The sequence below is a fragment of the Microcebus murinus genome, chromosome 6, assembly GCF_040939455.1.
Source record: "Microcebus murinus isolate Inina chromosome 6, M.murinus_Inina_mat1.0, whole genome shotgun sequence".
In the NCBI taxonomy this organism is placed as follows: Eukaryota; Metazoa; Chordata; class Mammalia; order Primates; family Cheirogaleidae; genus Microcebus; species Microcebus murinus.
The window spans coordinates 82,028,681-82,042,661 of record NC_134109.1 but is presented as its reverse complement, the minus strand read 5'-3'; the positions used below and the strand labels follow the sequence as shown (position 1 = coordinate 82,042,661).

General features: G+C 37.0%; 1 protein-coding gene across 3 annotated transcripts in view; it reads left to right on the top strand.

Annotated features, from left to right (window-relative positions):
* Positions 1-13,981, top strand: part of UBR1 (ubiquitin protein ligase E3 component n-recognin 1) — a 133,396-nt gene that overhangs the window by 97,337 nt on the left and 22,078 nt on the right. For all 3 annotated transcript variants that reach the window (XM_076004287.1, XM_076004286.1, XM_020285980.2), the window contains 6 exons: positions 3,409-3,502; positions 4,894-5,042; positions 7,979-8,034; positions 9,082-9,178; positions 12,067-12,134; positions 13,173-13,323. In XM_076004287.1, coding sequence (XP_075860402.1) covers positions 3,409-3,502; positions 4,894-5,042; positions 7,979-8,034; positions 9,082-9,178; positions 12,067-12,134; positions 13,173-13,323 — 615 coding nt within the window. The remainder of the gene's footprint in view (positions 1-3,408; positions 3,503-4,893; positions 5,043-7,978; positions 8,035-9,081; positions 9,179-12,066; positions 12,135-13,172; positions 13,324-13,981) is intronic.

Below are 13,981 nucleotides of genomic sequence, written 5' to 3'. Positions count from 1 at the left end.
AGAATAAGAACAATACAGATCAAAATCCATGGAATGTCGAAAACCGTACCCAGAAGACAGCCCAAAAGGGATGATTGTCAGATTGGGTTTATTCTAAGAATGCAATGATGGAAATTTCTTACATTAATATGTTTAAGGAGAAAACTAATATGGTCATTATAATAGCTTTCTTAAAAGGCACCTAATAAAATCCAACATCTATTCCAAATAAATTGCTAATAAACACACTTTCACAGAATAAAAAAGCCAGAATATTCAAAGTCTCTGAAAAGTAAATAATAGCAGACAGATTGGGGATTAACATCAAAATTTGAAGAATGATTAGCACAGGGAGTGAGTTTCCTGGAGCTTTTTCCTCCTTTATTTCCCAACTTTGACCCAAGGACAGCCTTAATCACAGAACTATGAAGAGGCATGAACAGCAAAAAATCCAAAAAAGATGCCATCTCTTTGTGGCCAGAAAAGACCAGGAAAAGAAGCCCCTCAGAGCCAAAGTATAAATGGAATTTCTGTTGTATTTCTCCTTTGGCCCTCTCCCAAAGCCAGCTGCAGTCACAGAGCTGCACTGTCATGGTGGCCTTGTAGACAGCTAAAATCCTGAGGAAAAAACCCATCTCTTTGGTTAGAGAAACTGGGGCAAAGGGATCCCTGTGTTCCAAACAATGCAAGGTGAATCTTTGTTATTTTTTTTTTGTCTTTGGCTCACAATTTTACCCCAAGGACAGCCCCAGTCATAGATCTGACTGACAGCTTGGAAGACTAAAACTGAGAGAAATTTGTCATTTTGCCAGAGAAACTGGGGAAAAGGGCCCCTTGGAGCTAGAGAGTGTGAAGGAAATCTGAGAAAGGAGAGAGCTATAGAAGGGGAATCTCCTAATTTTGAGACCAACACAAGTCCTGGGCTTACCTCCAACTTGTGCATCTGCAGAACAGGCACAAAGAAGCATAGCAAAGGCTTTGAGAATTAAGCTGCATTTAAATTATCAATCATGCAAGGCACAGTGGTGCATGCCTGTAGTCCCAACTACTTGGAAAGCTGAGGTAGAAGGATCACTTGAGGCCGAGTGTTCAAGACTCCAGTGCACTATTATCGTACCTGTGAATAATTACTGCCCTTCAGCCTAGGCAACATAACAAGACCCTGTCTCTAAAAAAATAAACCACCACTAAAGTCCCAGACTAACCTCCTGAGTAGTACGTGTGCTGGGCATATCAAACCAGCATAGCAAAGGATCTGAAAACTGACATTGGAACCACCATCTATTGAAGATGAAACAAGACTTGTCAAACCTAATTGCCTGTTAAAACACTTATAAAATAGAGGCGGAGCGCGGTGGCTCACGCCTATAATCCTAACACTCTGGAAGGCTGAGGCGGGTGGATCGCTCAAGGTCAGGAGTTCGAAACCAGCCTGAGCAAGAGCGAGACCCTGTCTCTACTAAAAATAGAAAAGAAATTAACTGGCCAACTAAAAATATATAAGAAAAAAAATTAGCCAGCCATGATGGTGCATGCCTGTAGTGCCAGCTACTCGGGAGGATGAGACAGAAGGATCGCTTGAATCCAGGAGTTGGAGGTTGCTGTGAGCTAGGCTGACACCACAGCACTCTAGCCAGGGCAACAGAATGAGACTCTGTCTCAAAACCTAAAAAAAATAACAACAACAACAAAAAAAAACCACTTGTCAAATGCACATTTTTTCAGAGGATGTTAACAGGACCTAAAACCTCCCAACATACCATTCTAAACATCCAAGATAGAATCTAGAATTACTTAACATAGAACCAGAAAAATCTGACCAACTCTTAAGGGAAAAACAATCAAATGCCGATCTTGAGGGGTTTTAAATGTTAAATTTACCAGTCAAAAAATTTAAAGCAGCTATATGACCATGAAACATAAGGTGAAGGTGAACATGCTTGAAATAAGTTGGAAGATAGAAGTTAACAGAAAAAGTAGAAACTAAAAAAACACATGGAGGTAATAGAATTGAAAAAATACTGTATAAAATAAAAATAAACTGTATGCGCTCAATATGTAGACTGGAGATGAGGAGGTGTTAGTGAATTTGAAATTAGATCAGTAGAAATTATTTCATCTGAAGAACAGAAAAGAGATGGGGGAGAACATAGGCTTAGGAACCTATGGGACAATTTTATTTTAATCAAACATTTGTGTCATTGAAGTCCCAAAAAAAGAAAGGAAAAAAGATGTTGCAGAAAAAATATTTGAAGAAATAATGGCTGAAAACTTCCCAAATTTGGTATTATAGAAGACAAATTTATACATTTAAGAAGTTCATTGAACCTCAAACAGGCAAAGAAAACCACACTCAGACACATCATAACCAAACTGCTGAAAACAAAAGATTAAGAAAAAGTCTTGACAATAAGCTGAGAAAAACAACCCATTCCATATAGGGGATTAACATTTCTAATTTGATGAGGAAATGGAGCCAGAAAGAGGTTTAGTTATCAGACAAGGTCTTAATAACAGTAAATGGCAGAGTGGGAATTCAAACCCTAATTTTTATATACACAAAAAAAAAACTGGTAGTGGGGTGAGACTTTTCAGAATGTCACAGAACAAGTTAGATGTAATTTTAAATGAGGTCTCTTAAATTCTGGTAGGTTGGACCATATAGAATTGGCATTTTTATTGGTTAAAAATGGTTATTCAGAGGCCAGAGGTAGCTTGGCTCCAGATTCTTTACTCTTCTTCACTAATATTTGCTGCCTTACTAAGAAATAAGAAAATACTTATACGCTCATTAAAAATGGACTTATAGGCCAGGTGTAGTGGCTCACACCTGTAATCCTAGCACTCTGGGAGGCCGAGGCGGGCAGATTGCTCAAGGTCAGGAGTTCAGAACCAGCCTGAGCAAGACCGAGACTCCATCTCTACTACAAATAGAAACAAATTAATTGGCCAACTAACATATATAGAAAAAATTAGCTGGGCATGGTGGCGCATGCCTGTAGTCCCAGCTACTCAGGTGGCTGAGGCAGCAGGATTGCTTGAGCTCAGGAGTTTGAGATTGCTGTGAGCTAGGCTGAGGCCATGGCACTCACTCTAACCTGGGCAACAAAGCGAGACTCTGTCAAAAAAAAAAAAAAAAAGGACATATAGAGGGAGAATTACTGATGTAGAAAGATATTTATAATTTATCAGGTGAAAAAGCAGATGCAGAACAGTGCTATATTTTTAAAAATCTATATATGTAACACGAGAATAGAATATTATGTAAATGTTATCTGTGGTTATCTGGTTGGAGAAATTTCAGTTGTTTATTGCTTATTAGCATATTCTGAGTTTTCTAAAATGATCATATATAATTTTATAAAGCTAGAAAAGTATATGTCAGACGAAATCCATTCATGATTTTTCTTTTTCCTTTCAATTTATAAGGAGAAAACCCAACAATTCCTGTCTTGTTTAATCAAGGAATGGGAGATTCTACTTTTGAGTTCCATTCCATCCTGAATTTCGGAGTTCAGTCTTCGTAAGTATTTAAACAGTTAAGAGAAGTTTGTAAATGGTGCTGAAAATAAGAGTGGAAAACAATCCTTCCTTCTTTCCTTCTTTATTTCATTCCCTCCTTCTTAATTTGTAAAATTGCTTTTATCCCATTTTTATCTTCTTTCTTTTTTTTTAAATTTGTATTAGTAAAATTAAGTGGTTTGAGATGTTAAAGTAATACATTATTAGGGTGAACTATGCCTCTGAATAACCATTTTTGACCACCAAAAATGCCAGTTCTTTTTTTTTTTTTTTTTTGAGTCTCACTTTGTTGCCCAGGCTAGAGTGAATGCTGTGGCGTCAGCCTAGCTCATAGCAACCTCAAACTCCTGGGCTAAAGTAATACTGCTGTCTCAGCCTCCCGAGTAGCTGGGACTACGGGCATGCACCACCATGCCCGGCTAATTTTTTCTCTCTATATATATTAGTTGGCCCATTAATTTCTTTCTATTTATAGTAGAGACGGGGTCTCGGTCTTGCTCAGGCTGGTTTCGAACTCCTGACCTTGGGCAATCTGCCCGCCACGGCCTCCCAGAGTGCTAGGATTATAGGCGTGAGCCACCGCGCCTGGCCAAAAATGCCAATTCTACATGGTCCAACCTACTAGAATTTAAGAGACCTCATTTAAAATTACATCTAACTTGTTCTGTGACATTCTGAAAAGTCTCACCCACTACGAGTTTTTTTTGTGTATGTAATAATTAGGCCATGGCCTTCTAACCTACCTCATAAAGTTATTGGAGAGATATTTAAATGAAGACACTTTGAAAAATATAATGTACCTGGATCAGGTATTATTATTTCAAGAATACTACCTTCCTAGGGTACTTTTTCTAGTTGTGGTCCTTGTTTATGTTATCTATCCTGAATACTTGTTACAAATGGGAGTTCAGAAAATCAGAAATTATCACTCCAACTACATGGTATTATTGCACATACACACAACATAAACACATACACACATACACCCATCAACACAAAAGTACTTCTTGATCTCTTTTCCAAACACTATAACTTGTTAGGTCAGATCTGTTTCCTCTGAATGGTATTCCCCTGTCTAATCTGTCCTTTAGTTTGGACTGGAACCCTTCTAGCTGTGATCATTTACCATATTTTTAACAGGAAGCAAAGTTATATGGGTTATTACCATTTTGTAAGAGATATTTTTCTGCCCTTTAGGAAATACAGTTCTGCTTTTCCCACATTTTCTTATTGAATAAATCGGCAGAGGCTCTATTCTCTAATTTGTCAAAGAGCATTTTACTTATGTCAAAAGGAATTAATTGTTAAATTGTTAGAAGTCTAATTGGACTTCTCAATAAGCAGTCTGTTTTATTAAATCATTATACGAATTTTTCTTTTTTTTATTTTTAGGATTAAATATTCTAATAGCATCAAGGAAATGGTCATTCTCTTTGCCACAACAATTTATAGAATTGGACTGAAAGTGCCTCCTGATGAAACGGATCCTCGAGTCCCCATGATGACCTGGAGTACATGTGCTTTCACTATCCAGGCAATTGGTAAAGCCTATAAGGAAAACTGGTTTAAGGTTTCGATGAGATAGGATTGTTAATTTTAAAAATTATTTCTTTTTTTCCTTGATAGCCCAGAATAATTTTACTTGTTTGAGAACTAGTAGTATTTCAGTGTATTAGTGTGGCCTGAGGCCATTTGGCCTGAAAATTTTATCTTAAGAGGATAGCATGAAATAAGCTATAGTCAAGAAGCAACAGATTTACAACACTAGAAGTTCAAGGGAAAGAGGCAAACAAAGAAGAATCAGCCCAGAAATGTTCAGTGATTCTTTTTCTTTTATATTTAGAGAGAAAAAGAGAGGGAAACCAAAGTCACCTTAAAAATTACCAGAAAGGGGCCAGGCATGGTGGCTTATCCCTGTAATTCCAACACTTTGGGAGGCCAAGGCAGGAGGATCACTTGAGCCTGGAGTTCAAGACTGGTTTGGGGGCCGGGCGTGGTGGCTCACGCCTGTAATCCTAGCACTTTGGGAGGCCGAGGCGGGCGGATTGCTCAGGGTCAGGAGTTCGAAACCAGCCTGAGCGAGACCCCGTCTCTACCAAAAATAGAAATAAATTAATTGACCAACTAAAAATATATATACAAAAAGTTAGCCGGGCATGGTGGCACATGCCTGTAGTCCCGGCTGCTCGGGAGGCTGAGGCAGTGGGATCGCTGAGCCCCGGAGATTGAGGTTGCTGTGAGCTGGGCTGATGCCACGGCACTCACTCTAGCCTGGGCAACAAAGTGAGACTCTGTCTCAAAAAAAAAAAAAAAAGAAGGCCGGGCGCAGTGGCTCACGCCTGTAATCCTAGCACTCTGGGAGGCCGAGGCGGGCGGATTGCTCGAGGTTGGGAGTTCGAAACCATCCTGAGCGAGACCCCGTCTCTACTAAAAATAGAAAGAAATTAATTGACCAACTAAAAATATATATACAAAAAATTAGCCGGGCATGGTGGTACATGCCTGTAGTCCCAGCTACTTGGGAGGCTGAGGCAGGAGGATCGCTTGAGCCCAGGAGTTTGAGGTTGCTGTGAGCTAGGCTGACGCCACGGCACTCACTCTAGCCTGGGCAACAAAAGTGAGACTCTGTCTCAAAAAAAAAAAAAAAAAAAAAAGACTGGTTTGGACAGCATAATGAGACCCATCTCAACCAGGTGTGGTGATGCACACCTATAGTCCTAGTTATTTGGGAGTCTGAGGCAGGAGGATCCCTTGATCCCAGGAGTTGGAGGCTGCAATGGGCTGTGATTGTGCCATTGCACTCCAGCTTGAGAAAGAGAGTGAGACCCAATCTCTTAAAAAAAGAAAAAAAAAATTTACCAGAAAGGGGAAAGGAAGGCTGAGGCAAGCAAGAGGGACAGATTAGCAGGCAGAAATAAAGCAGATCTGAAGGGAAGCCTACTGTCAAACTCTCTGCCATATTGAAAGCTGCTCATGGAAAAGGGTAGTAGTAAAGAATCTCTTAGATTTTTAAATTAGCACATTTGCTCATTACAGTCACAAGCTGCAATACTATATTGGAAGGATTAAGAACTGTGATTCTTTCACATTATCTTTATCCAAACCAACTTTGATTTTCTTTTCCAATATATATTTTTGGTAATTGTTTTTAATAGAGTCAACTATATTTGCTTCATTTAAACATATTTTTGTAATAAGACAGTATTTCATAATTTGAATGAAATAGCATGATGACACTTTTCCCCCAAAGCCATCCTATGTATCATCATCAGTTTCTGAATAAATTTTAGGAGTCACTTCTAAACCTGTTTGATTTCAATGGTGGGTATAGCATAACACATCAATTGATATTTGCTATGATTAAATAAAATAAAAAATAGGAAAAATGAAGTTTATATAGAATAGTATCTGAACAAAGTGATAAGAAATGTAAAGCATTCTTTTGCAGTCATGATCTGCTAAGTCTCTTCAGACTTTCAGTGAAGGTATTTCACACTTTACTATCTTTGGGAAGACAAAATTAGGAATCAGGAATTTATATTTAGACTTTGAACATCAAAATAGTCACAGTTAATCATAAAGGAAATGAGAAGTTCACTGCAGATAGAATTAAATCTTTTCATGTATGGTTCTATGATCAAGTAATTGGATTCTATTTGATCAATATAGTATTGTGTTCACTATAGTACTTTTTTCATTGAACAGACATAATGTTCTATTTCATTCTAGGTACATAAGCAGCTAATTTATCTCATTCCCTATGGGAATGGTGTGACGTGTACAGGATGTGTTGTAGTATATAATAGTTGAGGAATCAAAACAAAAGGTCCTTTATTACTGTCATTCAAAGATGGAAAAAGAAAATAGGAAATAAGCCTTTCTGGATATATCTGCCACCAAGGATCAGTGAAAGAAAATAAGAATAATTTAGCAATAAATACCCTTGACAAGGCAAAATACATTTCTAAATTCATAGTTTTGCTATTTTCATCTTCTTTTTTCCTATAAATTCTTTTCTAATTCTTTTAAAATTGTACCTGAAAGAGCAATAAAGTTACTTGCATCTGCCGTAATGTACTATTTTTAAACAAAACAGGTTATGATTATATCTAAAAAGTACTTATTTAAAATTTTTTGCATAAAAGAGATCCTTTTCTTTTTTTAAAATATCATATTCTATAATAAAAGAGATTCTAAAATGAAGAAAAACAAACCAGGCTACTTTGTTTTTCCCAAGCATTCTTTATTGATTGCTGCAGGGACTTTAATATTTTTCCTAGTACATTTGCTTTTCTAATATTATCTCACTCAAAACTTGGAAAATTTTGGCACAGGCTTAAAACATGATTCCGTGGAGGGGAAAAGTGCAAATCATCTGATCAAAAATATAATTAAAGAACATTTGATAAATAGTAAGTACATTATACAATTGTAGCAGTATTCAGGATTTATTACTTTTATGTTTTTCTTATTTGAGAAAACCTATTGGGAGATGAAGGAAAACCTCTCTTTGGAGCACTTCAAAATAGGCAGGTATGTATACTCCAGCTGGCTACATGTAACTCATTTATTTATTTTTTTTTTTTGGCTTCCACAGTTAATTTATCAGTTTTTTAAAAATCTTAAGCTGAGTGTGGTGGTACCTGCCTGTAACCCCAGCTACTCAGGAGACTGAGGCAGGAGGATTGCTTAAGGCCAGGAGTTTGAGGCTGTAGAGTGCTATGACCGTGTATATGAATAGCCACTGCACTCTAGCCTGGGCAACAGTAAGACCCTGTCTCTCAAAAAAAATTTTTTTTAATTCTTTTTTTGTAAAAATTAGCGGAATTCTATATGGGGGAGAAAAAGGAACTGCTTCAGTGACACAGGAAACTGAATGGCCAGTATTGTGCGCTTTACAGAGCTTACTCAATGTAGAAGGTTAAATGTAATTCACACAGAGATTTCAGATGATACTTGATTACTTTCTCTTCCTTTCTTTGTTTATTGCAAATAAGAATCCTGATCTCCTCTGTATTTTTCTCCCTCATATAACGTCGAGTATTAATGCTGGCTTAACTCTAGATAAATCCTCATACTGATTCAAGAACAAAACTCAGCTGTCCTTGATGGGCAGATCCTGACAATACTAGAGGACTATACTCCTGCCTCAGGCCTAAGCCTCATAACATAGGGGACCCTGGAAAACAGTACTCAAGAAATGTGCTCAGTATCCCTGTGAAAACAAAAGGAGCAACTAAGATTTCCCTAGACCACTTCCCTCCTTACTATTTTCCTCTTGTTTTTTGACAGCTGGCACAAGGCACTTGTGCTCTACAATATGCTCAGCTCTGGGGAAAATGAGTACTTAAATGTGAATTAAAATGATTATAGTTGTAATACCTCTTTATCATGAGAAAAGTTAGAAATTTAGTTTCAGTCATAAAACTTTGTATAGGTATTAAGAATATTGTATTATTTGCAAAAATGTAAAGTACATAATGAGTATGCAACTAATTCTGACAGACTAGAATTGGTTTTTACAGTGAATGACTTAGGTCTGTCGTCTTATGTTTTTATCTTCCCCTTTCTACAATCTAGCATAATGGTCTGAAAGCATTAATGCAGTTTGCCATTGCACAGAGGGTTACTTGTCCTCAGATTCTGATACAGAAACATCTGGTTCGTCTCCTGTCAGGTAGAGTCTTCTTTAAATTATTATGTTATTATTTATATGTCTTTTTCCACTGCATTTCTGTATTTCATTAGGAAACAATACACTGCATTAATTTTGAGCACTTACTAATAAAATATTGCTGCTTACAGTAGCCTTGCAAAAATAAATAAAATGCCTAGCTGTCCCTGTAATATTTGTAATCTTATTTTTTAAATCTGGTATTTTCCAAATATTTTCAACTTATGTTCCTTCTACCCACCTTTGTTATTAAACCAATATCCACAATTACTAACATTCATGTATCCCCAGTCTGGTTAGAAAAGGGAACAATGATGTGGATAGATCATTTTTAAATATGTTTAATTTTGTTGGTTAATCAAAGTCATGTAAAATAATAGAAATTATAAGTGTGGTGTTCTCAGAACTCAGACCCATTCCCTTTTTTTTGAGAGGCAGACTATAATACCTAGTTTTCTCAGATTCTAACAAGCTAAAAATTTATTAAGAGCTCATATGGTGTTCTCAATTTCTATAATATAATATATGTTGAGTAGTTTATCCCATTTGCATATTACTATTTTGTTTTTTAATTTTTTGGTATCTTTTTCATTTGTAATAATTTAGGTACCTTGTTTTACCAGTACTTCAAGTAGTCTCACTTCTTTTACATTTATCATACCTTTGCGGTTTATAATGTTTAAAACACCTCAAAATAAACACCAAACAAGGAGATTAACATCATCTTAGATGGCCCAGACTAAAATGATAGTGTGTAATCTCTAGTTAGCAGTAATTGGTAGAATTGATGTGCTTTTGCTCTATAATGTAGCTTTGTGCCTATATATGAAAGTTTTTCATATGAAAATTTATTAGCAGAAGCATCTTTATTTGTAATGCATTAGGTCTATAAACTATATATTGAGGTATAAGATACAGTCCTGCCATTATAATGCTTATGATTGAATTAAAGAAGCAGAGGCACTGTAAAAACATACATTATAAAATAGCCAAATATCACATGAGTGCCCCAAATATGTGCTTCAAAAATTGAGACAAGGAAGAGATCACTGTGGGGTTCTGCTGTTATCTCCTCTAACTTGGGGTAGGATTTGAATTGAACTTTGAAGGGACTGCACATCATAGGCAGGTTGAGAAGATAACGACAGCATTACAAGCGTAGGGCATATTTGAACAAAGATTGAGGAGATAGGAAAGTGTGTGGTATGTTTGAATAGACAAGTTTGATAGGAGTAGTGGCATCTATAGATAGAAAAGCATGAAGTTGTTTTGATAAAAATATAGGCTCTTACATGCTCCAAAGAGAAGTTTGAACTTTATTTTTCAGGGAATTTCTGAAAAGTTTTGGCAGTGGTATTCTAAAGTTAATTTGATAGTGAATAGTTTGGATTGAAGGAAGGAAAATTAGAGGTAATATATGCATCTGGATGTAGTAAGTAGTTCAAGTAGTCTGTATTTGAGGTTTTGAACTAAAATTAGTAATAGCAAACTCAAAAGAAATAAGGAAAGTCCAGAATACAGAGCTATTTTCAACTGTTTTTAACTAGGTTAAGAAATTTATGGCCAGGCGCGGTGGCTCACGCCTGTAATCCTAGCACTCTGGGAGGCCGAGGCGGGCGGATTGCTCAAGGTCAGGAGTTCAAAACCAGCCTGAGCGAGACCCCGTCTCTACTATAAAAAAATAGAAAGAAATTAATTGGCCAACTAATATATATATGTAAAAATTAGCCAGGCATGGTGGCACATGCCTGTAGTCCCAGCTACTCGGGAGGCTGAGGCAGGAGGATTGCTTGAGCCCAGGAGTTTGAGGTTGCTGTGAGCTAGGCTGATGCCACAGCACTCACTCTAGCCTGGGCAACAAAGCAAGACTCTGTCTCAAAAAAAAAAAAAAAATTTTACCTACCTTGGGTGTGGTGCCTCATGCCTCTAATCCTAGCACTCTGGAGGCCAAGGCAGGAGGATTGCTTGAGATCAGGAGTTTGAGACCATCCTCAGCAAGACCTGTCTCTACTAAAAATAGAAAGAAATTAGCCAGATAACTAAAAATAGAAAAAATTAGCCATGTGTGGTGGGGCATACCTGTAGCCCCAGCTACTTGGGAGACTGAGGCAGGAGGATCATTTGAGCCCAGGAGTTTGAGGTTGCTGTGAGCTAGGCTGATGCCACAGCACTCTAGCCCAGGCAACAGAGAGAGACTCTGTCTCAAAAAAGAAAGAAAAGAAATTGTGGTGTGTGGCCTGTTAGGAACCAGGCTGCACAGCAGGATGTGAGCCACGGGCCAGCAAGCGAAGCTTCATCGGTATTTACAGCCACTTCCCATCACTTGCATCACCACATAAGTTCCACCTCCTGTCAGATCAGCAGTAGCATTAGATTCTCATAGGAGCGCAAACCCCACTGTAAACTGCGCATGTGAGGGATCTAGATTGCGCCCTCCTTATGAGAATCGAATGCCTGATGATCTGAGGTGGAGCTGAGGTGGTGATGCTATTGCTGGGGAGCAGCTGCAAATAAAGATTATCATTAGCAGAGAGGTTTAAGTGCACAATAAATGTAATGCACTTGAATCATCCCTAAACCCTCCCCCACCCCGTGTCTGTGGAAAAATTGTCTTCTATGAAACCTGTCCCTGGTGCCAAAAATGTTGGGGACTGCTGCACTTAACCTTTTTCTTCTACATCTTATCTTTCAACTGTTAAATTGTATCGAAGTTTCTAGGAACCTTTTCTCAGTTCAAATTGTCTTTCATTATCTTAAAGGTGTGATATACTAGTTTCTATAGTTTATAACCCTGTTATATGTTCATTTTAGATGTCTTTTGGTTACATTTTATTATTTAACTGTGTTTCTGTCTTACTAAATTACATAAACTTTTTGTTTGTTTGTTTCAGTTCTACTTCCTAACCTAAAATCAGAAGATACACCATGCCTTCTATCTATAGATCTGTTTCATGTTTTGGTAAGTATTCAGTAATATTTTTAAGTCACTTAAGTTTATAATTCTGTGTTTTTTCCTCATTCAAATTCATACTCTGTTCAAAATTATACATTATTTGTGTTGAACCTATAAAGTTTGATCTCTTCTGTCAGTTTTATTTACAAGTAGGTACACATTTGACTGAGACTATCAAATTCACTTTAAAAATGAAAGCACATTTACTTTTTACTTTGTAATAGATCTTGTCCTATTGATAATAGTTGGTGTCTGTACAAGCAAGGTTTTTCTAATTCATATTATGCTTCCTTCTCCATCCCCACCCTCATTGGGACTTTTTAAAAATTTCCTTACATTATAAGCAGTGAATGACAGTGTGAACTGTCTTTAAGTTACAAGTATTAATTATTTGGTGATAGGGACAGGCCACAGATGCATTGAGGCTTCCCCTAAACAGTTATGAATGGGTGACAATTGTTTTGTGAGTTTCTTAGGGAGCTTTTTCATCCCTGTGATGATCTGATTTCTTCAAACTGAGTTCTATAGAGAAAGAAGTGGTGGGGGGAGCATGGAGTTTATGGATGCAAGGTTAGCTGGCATCCCTATCCCTCATCCAGGCCTCTTCCCAGTTGTTTTCAACCCTGACTGTCTTTTGGACTCTCCTGGGGAACTTTGAAAAGAATATAGGAAACTGTGTCCTACTCCCAAAGATTCTGATTCGGTTGGACTGAGGTGGGACCTGTGTGTCAGTGTTATTTTAAGAACTCCCCAGTGATTGTAATATTGAATCCTCTGAATCGTGCTCTTGAGAACCACTACCTAGACCTAGAATAAGTAGACCCAGCAAAGAAGTCACCTATTTGGTGATGACTTTGTCCTCCATTTATGATATATTACACTCTAAGATATTCTGTTGAATAAGTAGGAAAAATATAGTGGTTATAAAAAAAAACAAAAACACAAACACAGTGCAACATCTGGTACCGTTCACATTTAGTTGTGAGATTAATTTGTATTGGCTTTTTGTTGTTACCCATGCTGATATCCATCTTTCTTTCATAGGTGGGTGCTGTGTTAGCATTCCCATCCTTGTATTGGGATGACACTGTTGATCTGCAACCTTCATCAGTTAGTTCTTCGTATAACCACCTCTATCTCTTCCATTTGATCACCATGGCACACATGCTTCAGATACTTCTTACAATAGACACAGGTAAAGCTTTCATCTGGGTGTTGGATTTCTAAGTTCTATGTTATATGTTTTGAATGATTATTCATCTGTTTTTTATGGATGCTCTTTAAACAGGGAAAAGTGAAATAAGATGTGAAAGGGATAATTAGCTGAAACTATTTGATTCTCTAATTTTCAGTTCCTCTGCAGAGATGCAGGAAGACTGCAAATTCTCAATTTATAGCCTTTTTGTGTAAGGTATCTTATGTGTATATATGTTTATATATATTCATATTTCCTTATGTTTAAACCAAAAACTAAAAATAGTTGCTTCTAGGGTAAGGTAAAGAGATAAGAATTTGAGCAAAGATTCCAATGAGTGTCCTTTGTAAATATAGTTTTGATTTTAGAATACTATAAATGTGCTACTTAACTAAAAAAAAAATAAATGGGGGAAAATAATTTTTAAAAATTGAAAATAACTAGTGAAACTATATCAAGCATATCAAGAAACTGATTACTTAATTTTTTATTTTATTTTATTTTATTTTTAATTTTTATTTTTTCTTTTGAGGCAGAGTCTCACTTTGTTGCCCAGGTTAGAGTGAGTGCCATGGCATCTGCCTAGCTCACAATAACCTCAAACTCCTGGGCTCAAGCAATCCTCCTGCCTCAGCCTCCCAAGTAGCTGGGACTACAG